The sequence below is a fragment of the Carcharodon carcharias genome, chromosome 12, assembly GCF_017639515.1.
Source record: "Carcharodon carcharias isolate sCarCar2 chromosome 12, sCarCar2.pri, whole genome shotgun sequence".
Taxonomy (NCBI): Eukaryota; Metazoa; Chordata; class Chondrichthyes; order Lamniformes; family Lamnidae; genus Carcharodon; species Carcharodon carcharias.
The window spans coordinates 83,411,243-83,422,824 of NC_054478.1; the positions used below are offsets into that span (position 1 = coordinate 83,411,243).

Here is an 11,582-nt window from a genome sequence, read left to right on the forward strand (position 1 = left end):
TCAAAGACAAAGAGGCTGCAAAGGGGATATCCAGGTTAAGTGATTGGACAACAAGGTCACAGATGGAGTATAATGTAGGAAAGTGTGGGGTTACTCACTTTGGTAATGAGAAGAGAAAAGCAAAATATTTTTTAAAAGGTGTGAAATTTGTTTATGTTCAGAGGGACTTGGGCGTGCTTGCACAAGGGTCACAGAGTTAGCATGCAGGTACAGCAAGCAACTATGAAGGCCAATGGCATGTTGGCCTTTATTGCAACGGGATTGAAGAACAAGAATAAAGAAGTCTTGCTACAATTATACAGGCCTTTGGTGAGATGGCATCTGGAGTACTGTGTGCAATTTTGGTCTCCATAATTAAGGAAGGATATACTTGCTGTCGGAGGCAGTACGGCGAAGGTTCACTATGTTGGTTCCTTGTATGAGAAGGTTGTACTATGATGATAGGGTTATATTCTTTGGAGTTTGGAAGAATGAGCGGTGATCTCATTGAAACATATAAAATTCTGAGGGGATTGAAGGATTTGATCCTCAAGTAATTTTCTGTTTTTAACCATGTTTTGTTTCATTAACAAACTTTTATCAACTGGGAGGTTGTTTTCCCCTGTTGGAGAATCTGGAACATGGAGGCTTAGTCTCAGGATAAGGGGACAATCATTTAGGATTGGGATGAAGAGAAATGAAATGGTTGTGAATCCTTGGAATTCTCTATGACAGAGAGTTGTGGAAGCTCCATCATTGAATATATTTAAGGCTGAGATAGACAGATTTTTGGTCTCAGGGAAGTTGAAGCCAAAGATCAACCATGATTGTATTGAATGGCGGAGCAGGCTCGACAGGTCTGAATGGTTTACTCCTGCTCTTATTTATTATCTTCTTATGTTCACTAACTGCAAAAACAAGAAAAATTATTGAATAGTTCATTATGAACCCCCCTTTCTAAATATAATTTTACAAGATATCATAAAAATAAGCAGTTGGACTGTACTCTTGACTGAATTAGGTGCATATTTGTCATGATTCACAATAACCCATAGGGGTCTCTGATACATCACAGAATGGCCTTTAGTCCATTTATGATCCGTAATTAAAATCCTAATTTTCTATCACCCTTAAGGATAGGGATCTCATCAGTTATGAGTGGCAAATAAGTTTTCCTTCCTGTTTTATATTCTTTAACCCAGAGTAAACCGTAGTCTTATTTATTAAGTTTATCTATTGAAATGTTGATATCCCACATGCCTAGGGCCCTGTTGTCCAAATATATTGTATGACTGTGTACCGAGTTAGCTCTAGAGGCTTCTGAATTTTAATGATGTTGGAGATATTGTGTGTCCTTCAGCTTGTTAAACTGACATGGCTACTCTATAAATCATAATACCTGTGTATCATAAAATCAATACAAAAATGCCAACTCAGCGTAAACCCTTAAGTATTTTTTTTCTCTTGCAAGGATCTAACAGTTTAAACTTCAGATGATAACAGGCTAGATGGTTGCATAAGATCAGAATGTATTTTAATCTACATTGAGATAGAAACATAAAAATTCCCAGTCAAATATCAAGAGAAGAGATTTCAGTAGTTTAAATTTTGGTGTTTACATTTGTGGTCCAGTTATCTGTACCACAACTCTAAACTTCTTTATTTTTGTCCTCGAGCAAAAAAGAGGGAAGCTTAAATAGTCAATAAATGTTAATCCAGTTAGAACTCTTGCACACAGCTTGTGGGTATTTTGGAACTTGTTTTGTTTCATCTTGCCTTGCAATTGGTGATCCCTAGAGTCCACAAGTAAAGCTAGAGGCCTCCCACAGACTTGTAATAAGATTTTTCAAGTTTAACCTCGATTTGTAGATGCACTAAATACCTTAATATTAAAAGTGACCAGTAGGATGTAGGAATTTGTGGCCTGGTCTTCACGATTAGTAATCATATAGCTATTTTTCTTTATCTTATTTACATTCCTGAACCTATTCAGGTTTCTAACTGATGCTGCCCGCCGTGAACGCGAGCAGATGAGAAAAAGACATCAGGCTAAGTTAACCCCAGCCCTTTCCAGTCCTGTGGGAAGAGGGGGCACACCCGCATCACCTCACCCTGCCAATGGGAGTTCAGCTTTTCCAGGGACGCCGCCAGTCACACCGTCCTCTTCTGCCTGCAGTGGAACACCAACAGGTTGGTACTTCTTAAAAAAAACTAAATTTTGCCTTAATTTTGGGTAATTTTGCCAATAGTAAATTTACTTCAACTTTGTATAAACATACATTTTAAATTGAGTTTATACTTGAAATCCGTGTGCCAAGCAAGAACTTATTTACTGAAGGAAGAAATATTGATAAATCAGCAAAACCGTATACCATGTAAAACATATTTTTGATTTCTTGAATGCTAGTGAGGCTGATTTCTGCAAGCAGATATGGTGCTGGGCTGCTATAAATGATGGTAGATTCATTTATTTTAGCAAGTAATCTGAACTGAATATCCTGACTCGCTGGTAATAGAATTAAATGAATGCTGGTAGAATTGTGGTGTTTTGGTGAGCCTTGGTTTTAATATAATTTCATAGGAATGAACTCTTTGGCCATGCTACTCCTTTAGCCTAGAAAACAAGAGGGAAACAACTATAAATTGATTTTGCAGAGTTCCTTTCACATTAATCTTTCAAAGTGTTTTACAGAGATGGGAAAATGGAGATGAGAGGGGGAGACCAAAGCTTTGGTGAAAGAGGTGGGTCTTAAGGAGTATCTTGAAGAGAAGGAGGTGAAGGGAATTCAAAAAAATAGGATCTAGGGACTTGAAGGCTTGGCCACCAGTGATGTGAAGGGAGTGGAGGATAATGAGGCCAGAGTCAGGAACTGAGTTCTAAGAGGGGGGTATTTTAGAGCTGAGGGAGGGTTGGAGATAAGGAGGAGCGAGGCCACAGAAAGATTTAAGGTCTAGGATTTTGGACTTGAGGCAATTACTGTCAGGCCAGTGATGGGGATGAAGTACCTAAAAGGAAATATTGAAGGAGCTGAGCTAAAAAAAAATAAATGATTATTGAATTAGGATGCTGGTTGTAACAAATGTTAATGATGGTATTAGGGCTTAAAAGAGGCAACTATACATATTAGGCTGACCCCTGGACTTGTATTTGATCCATTGTTAATCCAGGAAAGTTGAAGTTTTACCAACAGCTGAGATATGTTAGTTTGGGCATTTTTCATTGTATGTATGCATGCATACTAAACATGGAATACAGTAAGAGTCCAGCAGCTATTACAATGCTTATGTATATGGCAGACATTCATGTGGGATTTATGGAGTCATAACAGTCATTCCAGCTTTTTTTTTTAAGTGCATTTTTTTGACGGAGGTGCGAAAAACACTTGAAATCAGATGTCTGTTTTGCAGTATTGCATTTTTTAAACTTCAAGTTATAAACTTCAGGCACTTCAAATACAAATTTAGAGGACTCTACAAAATAACTTTCAATGAATGTGTAAATAGTTATTTGAAGAAAGTAACATAACCTAAGGTATCCACACTCAAGTAAAATGCAGTATATTCAGATTCTCAGTATACTATGCAGGTCACAAAGTATCTTCTTTGATCACAGTGGCTAAAATAGGAAATAAACATTTTAATAAACTTATTTTATATAGTTTGATCATTTAAAGCAGACCATTTTATTCAGCGCACGGTTGTGCTTAAAGTGTTTTCCTAGAGGGAGGTGCACTGTGTGGGGCAGATGGAGCCCTGGGGATGACCTGGTGCTGCTCTTTAGTAGTTTAATAAGGTTGTAATGTGATAGCTATGCTGAAAGCTGCAGCCACAGTTACTTGCACGCAAAGCTGTACATGAGGTACTGTAAGGTTTAACATGCTCTGAACAGTGTAATTGCCGATACAAAAAATGTGATTACTAACTGGATCAACTATTTTGCAAGAAACATTTTGGATAAAATATGTTAGTTAAAAGTATAGTATCAGCATAACTTGTTATGTGGCTAACACTGGGGTGATATTTGTTTTTTTTAAATCTGTATTGATAGAAATCCTTTTTATGCTCAACAATATTTAGATTTTGCCAGGCAAATTCAAGCAGAAAGATGACTCCCAGTTTCATGTACAATTCATGGCATGCATCTTGTTGCACAGCTGTGCATCACATTAGAGAAGGCAAATTAACATTAAAATGTCTTCTGAAGTGGATGCTAATTGCAGACTGTTAATTACTGTCATTAGGTAGGCTGCTAAGAGGTGCAACAAAGCATCAGACTCATGATCTTGTTGTTTGAAAATGATCTCCATCTAATAAAAAACATGTCACTTACAGAAATTGTAAATGCAAAATTTGCTGATGCAGTTGAAAATTTCACCATCAGTAGCCTTCTTGTGATGGATGCATTCTTGACACTGTTTCAGTGTTTAGAGTCTGAAAATAATGAGTATCAATGTTCTTTCATCAGAATATGCAAAGCTGAGATAGCCCATGTATCTTTTAACTAAAATGTTGCAGACACTTTGCACAGTTATGTGACTGAACCTTACGATTTAGTTCTGCATTTGGTTGGTGTTCAAAACAAGCCTGCATTAGGCTTTCAATAGGACCTTAATGAAAGTGCACGTAAATTTAGGTTGGAGATGGGCTGTTTGTACTAATAATATTTACAGACTATTATAACATTAACTTGGGTAGTTTTCATAGTTGGTGTTTTCAATGCACCATTCTGCATAAAGCAAGGATTACAATGGTTGTTTTTGTTTAGAGGTTATTATTGAGGTTCTAAATTTTCAGTGAATCGTGAAGTAGAATTCTATACCAATTACCTCATTGTTAGAATCTTATAAATGTGAGTAGATTGAGGTTTTCTAAGTGAAGGAGGAGTGGGTACCCTTTGTGCCCCTAACTTTTTGAAACAGTGTCTATTTTTCAGTTTAAAGAGAAAACCGTTCACTTTTCACTTCCCTCTTTTCCTTGGTCATCATTGTAGCTTTCTTTTTTTCTGTATGCAGTGCTTGTTGAATGTTTATTCTTGCTTCAGTCGCTTGGTTAGTGTGCTGCTAGTTGAAATGATTCATGGCCCTGACAGATGTCTGGTACAGCTGGATGTGTCCTTGATCATCCCAAAAGTCTGGACAGCCCTGTCATTCACCATTGCCCAAATTATCTTTGTATTGACTGTGGAACCCTCTGTGACAGAACTGTAATGGCTAATTACCCAGGGTGCCTTTGGCAGTTCAAAACACAAGTGTTTGCTATGTGTATGTTGAATGCTATATATTTATAGCGGTTTCAAAGGGAAGGGGAAGTGAACGAGAATCTCCGTTTAAAGGAATTCACCTAAATATGGATTTTTTTAAAATGTAACCTTGTACATGTGTTTACTTTCTTTCCTGAATCTTTAGGCAGTGAATTAGATGAAGAAGAAATTGAATGTGAAGATTCCGACAGTGATGAATCATGGACAACAGAAAGTGCTATTAGCTCTGAGACTATTCTAAGTTCAATGTGCTTGAATGGGGATGATGAGAAGCCATTTGCTTGCCCCGTACCTGGCTGTAAAAAGAGGTACAAGGTACGTATTGTGTCCAGCAAACAAGCTGTCCTTGGAAATGCCAATAAAAATGCACTTAAAAGGTGACACCTTTCTATTTAAAGTGTTCCACAATGTGTAATATAAAGCAAGATCAGAGATTTCATTTTTAGAAGTTTACAAATTAACAAGCTTTTGCTCAGTGTTCCTATGAATCATAAATGTGTATTAGAATGAGGTTTTGGAGTGGGAATAGAGGGTACAAAATCCCATTCTGACTGTTAGTGAAGATGATGAGTTCCCTGGAGGCCAGACAAACCATAGTGGGAACAGCGTTTCACACAAAGAATACAGTAATTTGCCACATCCTGTCCAGGTCCTGTTTGAATGTCAGTCCTGTCTTAATTACCAGTATAACAAAGCTATTCTATGTTATTCTGAAATCTTTCTGGCTCCATGTCTGATGCACGAGAGCCGTCCGGCTGAATTGCTCAAACATCATTATTGAAAGAGCAAGCAGACTCGGTAGATTAATAGTCTTTGGAATGCCTGGTACAATGGAGGGAACAACAAATAAAGGATAATGGTTTAGACTGAAGCCTAAACCAGATCCTCTGTAAGGGATAATGCAAGGCAAATTTGCTGTTTTTGATGAGCTGCTATTACGTGACTGAGGAGGAAGTAGTGGTATGGAACAAGGTTTAATACAAAAATCTGCTAAATTAGTTAAGCTTGAGTTTGACTTGGTAAACTAGAGTAAAATGTACTGAATTGATAAACATGTAAATATGTTGAGAATTGTTTACTTTTAAACTGCAATATTTCAGAAAGATAACTTTTCCAATTTCAATTCTGATTTAAGTCTTAACTAAATGTCAAATCAGAAATTTGGACAAGTATGACTCTCTTAATTTGTTGCTACTTTATCATTAAACATATAAACATTTGGGGGAGATGCCATGTAACATTAAAACCTTACCTATAAATAATTTCCATGTTAACAACCTACTCCTTGGATCCACAGCTTCACAGTTGTTTTCCCTTTGTTTAATGGATAATAGTGTCTGTCGCTCAGATGGTGATAGCTCTTACTAAATGTCATTGTTGCACACTTCCTTTTGATTAATGTTGCTAATATTATTCTGAATTTTGGTTTTATAACCAATAGATTGAAAATATTTCTGGAATTATGAAAAGGCCCAGGTACTTAATTTACTACAATAACTTTTACTACCAGAATGTCATTTGCATATAAGATTGCCGTTGATCTGCATTTATTTGTATTGATTTCTAAAAGATGACCCATTGTAACAGAAACTTGCATTTAATACAGAAAATGAATTTCCCCCATTGAGCTTTTATTTCAGGAAGAGTGAAATTGCATCTTGTTCGTTCATTTTTAATCAAATGATTACGCTGACAACAGCTAAGTTATCTTTAGCTCAGGCACAACTCTTTCTAAAAGTTTCAATTCTTACCTGCATACACATTGTTACTAAAGTTAGTATGCTTTATGCTTTCATCATTCATTTTTTCCTAAATTTTCTTTGCTCCCTTACTTTGCTAAAGACATTGATTCCCTTGCTAAACATTGCACTACATTGTCCAGATAGGGTGTATTTATATATATTTCAAATATATGTAATTTGAAGCATGGGTAAATACCTGTCACAGTATAATCATTTGGAATAGTGATATTTTGATGTTGTGCCAGGGTGTTCAGCAGCCTTCAAGTTATGTAGTGCAAGGACTACAACATCAGAACATTTGGCTGTGAACTGGATTTTGTAGAGATGAACAGCATCACTGCTTATCAATTTAGTCCTCCTTAAAACCCCAAGGCAACTGGAATCTAATGGACAACAGAACCTTTAGCAAACTCTATTTCCACCTTGGTACTGTTTTCTTTATGCATTTCAGTCCAGTTGTGGTGAAGGAACAATTAATTCTGTGATCTGTTAGCACATCAAAAAAAAACTTAATGTCTGAAGTCCAAACCGTGTCCATTATTGTACACTTGGGCCTTTGATTTTAATCCCTACTATTCGATTTCATTTCTATGTCTATTTTCTGATTAGAAAACTCAAGACAATCTGTTTGCTGACTGTAAATTTCACTGGTTTCCTGCCCTTTTTATAAATAGGTACTTTTTTCGGAAGGAAATCAAAACCACTACAGTTTTTCATTAATTTGTTAATTGGAATACGTTTTTGACAGCAGAGAAACCTAATCCTTTCGTCTGGTTCCTGGACAATATAATTGTTAAGAGGTGCTTAGAATTCCAAGTATTTTATGGTAGTTGGAGGCAGAGCTTAGCCCACCCACAACTACAGTTAGAACTATTAGAACCCTTGTGTTGCAGAGTTGACAGGATTACTGCTTGTTAAATATATTAAACACAAAACATACCTGGTGAGGAAAGGGCAGGCAAGTAGGAAATCTACCCATGGAAAATAAATGAAAATCAAAAGACAAAACCATTTAACCTGAAGCGTCACCTAAGAATCGCACTTTTCTCTAATGTATGTCTAGCATTTTTCCTGCAACTTTAGATTTTTGGTTGGCTGTGAGACTGGTAATGTTTGATAGGATGTGTAATGGGAGGAGTGATAGAGGATTAAGCTTTTACAAGTTGATATTTTTGGGAATAGGAAATGAAGAATTACAAATGGCTGTTTTGAAACATTGATCGCACAGGTAAACAGTGACGGAAACGGTTTCTGACAGTGTGAGAAAATTATATTAAAAATGCATAAATTAGCTTTTATATCAGCTAAATAATTTCCAAATACCTTGCTTTTTTGAACTTTATCATGCTTTGTGAATTAGTAATACTTGTAATTGAATTGATTAATTACAAAGTTTTGGATTTCATCAACCTTATATTGTGCTAGAATCATAAAGAATATTACAATTACTAGAAATTGCTCTTTTCCTATATTTATCAATATATTTAAATTTTACTTGGAGAGATGTTTAAAATGTTAATGACAATATAACCGTATAATTTAACAAACATTCTGTAAGTGAGACCCAAAGCAGCTGACACTTATATTTGGCATAAAAGGTAAAGTGGTATAATTTTTAACCACTTGCTGGTATTATAAGCTAATAATCTCTAAATCAGTGCGACAGCAGTTTAATACTTACTAGTATTGGACTTTTTTTATACCAAAAAGCACAAAATTAAAAATGTAAGCCAAATTTGGGTCAAAAATTGAAAGTTATGCAAATTCTGTTAATGTATACTTATTGCAATAGCTGGACAGATTTTCAAGATGATTCTAAACATTCTGTATTTCTGTTAGAATGTCAATGGAATCAAGTACCATGCCAAGAATGGCCATCGTACTCAAACCCGTGTTCGGAAGCCTTTCAAGTGTCGCTGTGGGAAAAGCTACAAGACCGCCCATGGGCTTCGTCACCACACCATTACCTTTCACCCACCAGTGTCAGTTGATATGCTTAGAAAGATGCAGTTGTGAGGCATTATACCCTTCTGGCAGATCTGCTAATTGCAGACTCGGTATTCTAACAGGAGTGAGTAAAGAGAATTAACATTTTTCTCAAGATTCACTTATACAGGTCTTGGGGGAAAATATTCCTTATTTTTTATTTTTAAGTGAATTGTTTCTGTATGAAATAAACATTTTAGTTGGAAAATTATGTTCCCATAATGGCATCAAATGCTGCTAAGAAATTAGATACAGTATTTTAAATATTAATTTTAAATTCCAGGGAAAGTACTTTAAATGATTTCAGTGCTTCTAAAAGCACTTTTTCTTTATCACTCTACATTGTGCAATTTTAGGTCACAACTTAAAATTGACTATACAATAGTTTTATTTTTTTATTGTATCTCAAAACTTTGAAAACTCTCATCAGCTATATATTACAGTGCTGCTACACTTGAAACCTAGATGTTATAAACTTACAGGTCCAAATAAAGGCAAGCTGCATTTACCACTGTAACTTCTAGATTAGCAGCCTATTTTGGTGGGGGACGTGGAGAAGCACCCTAACTTACCTGTTTGTCATTACCACTAGATTGAGTGCTGTGCTATGTTGGTTTATCAAGTTTTTTCTTTGGGGGGGTGGATGTGAGGAGGGGGTGTAGGAGCAATCCTCTGGCCTTGCAGTGGAGATGGGCAATAAATGCTGGCCTAGCCAGCGATGCCAACATCCCGAGAAAGAATAAATATCTTTTAAAAAATCATGAGTAGCATTGACAGTTGGTACAAAGTCATTCCAAACTCCTCTTCCCTCAGTTTGAAGAAAAAAAAATTCAAAAAGTCTCAATGAACAATGTAAATTTGGACCATGGTTAAATAGATTCTGATATTACATTAATCTATGATTGGAAATTAGATTTATTTGATCTGGTAATCTAATACAGGACATCATTGTTAGTGACTTTTGTCATGAAATTAGAGAAGGGATGACCACACTAGTTATGTAGTTAATAAAGATGAGTAAAACTGAATGTAGCAATCATTGTTCACAGCTTGGAAAATACTTAATTTCTTGAGACATATGTGGTCTTTAGATTGCTAAATTAGTATGTGTGTTTAATTAAAGAAGCATGTGCACCATATGCCTCTACATAAGGTTAGTCTGTTTACAGCTAAATAATGTACAGTTGCATTAAAAAAATTCTGTTGTCAGCAAGTTAAGCCTTGGTAATTTGGTTAGTTTTTTGGATGCCTGCCTAAGACATTATACTGACCCAGTTCTGTTTTTCTAATGCAGTATTACAGTGGAGTGCACTTTTGGAGATTTGACGATTCTATTTCCATATTTTAGAAAATAGAGTCGTGCCCTGACTTATTTTACAGAATTAGTTATGACCCGAGCAAGAGAAGATATACAACTCTTGCTCCTATTCCTTTCTCTTTCCCCTTTAAAATAAAAGGACTAACCAGCAACTGTTCAGATTGCCCTAACCGTGCTACAGCTTTCTTTATTATAACATAATAGAATCATAGAATGGTTCTTTGATTCTACAAGCTATGATATTTCATGATGGTGCCTAAAATTTGGCCAATATTGAGATTTTGCGCAGGCATTAAAGAAGAATCAAAAACACACCTTCAAATTCTAAAATACTATGTTCAACTGCTGGCTGATAAGTATTTTGTATGTACTAAATACTGTAACTGCTATAGAATGAGAAAACTGACCTGAAAATGTGTGCCCCATTGATGTTTTCCATCCTCTCCCTCCACCTTTCACATTTTCACAAATGAGAAGAGATGAGCATTTTGGGTTGCATATTCTTATGGATGCAAATGTGGCTTTGTTGGTTACTAGGGACTAGAGGTGTCTCCTGGCTATCTTCTTTCCACCTTTGCTGTCAATGGAATTCACCACTCCTGCAAAGTGAACTAGACAGCTCTACTGACATTTGGCAAAACTCACCCATAGAGGGTAGCAGAGGTCAAAAGACAGCTAAAGCTGGGGTTTAAAACTGTCTCCTGAATGGGAGTTCAACAGCTTTCTACAACTACTGTCACCTGAACTAGAAAATCTTCCAATTCTCTACCTTTCCTAAATGGAATAAAACCAATACAAGTGAAAAGTATTGATAGCATCAATACAGTGCACCCCATGTATGCCTTTTAATAAAGATGCACAGCAATTTGTCATTTTTAATCAAAATGCAAAAGATATATGTTTTAAAAATTGAAGCCTCATTGCATTAATGTAAATATTAGACAGTGAAATCACTATTATATAGTAGCAGAAACACTGACTTAGAATATTCTAATTCCTTGTCAATTACTAGGTTGAGGAGTTCATATTACAAAACACTTGATTCAGATCTGTGATGTTAATCCCTGCTAAGATAAATCTTTTTCCATCTAGGAAAAATGCTGTTCTTTAATAACGGCTGGACAGAAACTGGGGAGAGATGCAGTCAGGTGAAACACTATAGTTGAGCAAAAGCCTTATTAATTCAGTTAAATTTTAAAATGTACATATCTTTGACATTTACATTTCATACTTTTTTTTACATAATTCAGTCCTTTGAAAAATCTCAACTTTAATTCTGATCCCAGGATACAACTGA

The 11,582-nt window shown here is 35.8% G+C and overlaps 1 protein-coding gene across 1 annotated transcript in view; it reads left to right on the forward strand.

Moving 5' to 3' along the window:
- Positions 1 to 9,111, forward strand: part of LOC121285087 (juxtaposed with another zinc finger protein 1-like) — a 131,876-nt gene extending 122,765 nt beyond the window's left edge. Inside the window, exons 3-5 of the mRNA XM_041201217.1 lie at positions 1,973 to 2,169; positions 5,385 to 5,554; positions 8,821 to 9,111. Coding sequence (XP_041057151.1) covers positions 1,973 to 2,169; positions 5,385 to 5,554; positions 8,821 to 8,997 — 544 coding nt within the window. The 3' untranslated portion in view covers positions 8,998 to 9,111. The remainder of the gene's footprint in view (positions 1 to 1,972; positions 2,170 to 5,384; positions 5,555 to 8,820) is intronic.
- Positions 9,112 to 11,582: the final 2,471 nt, after the last annotated feature.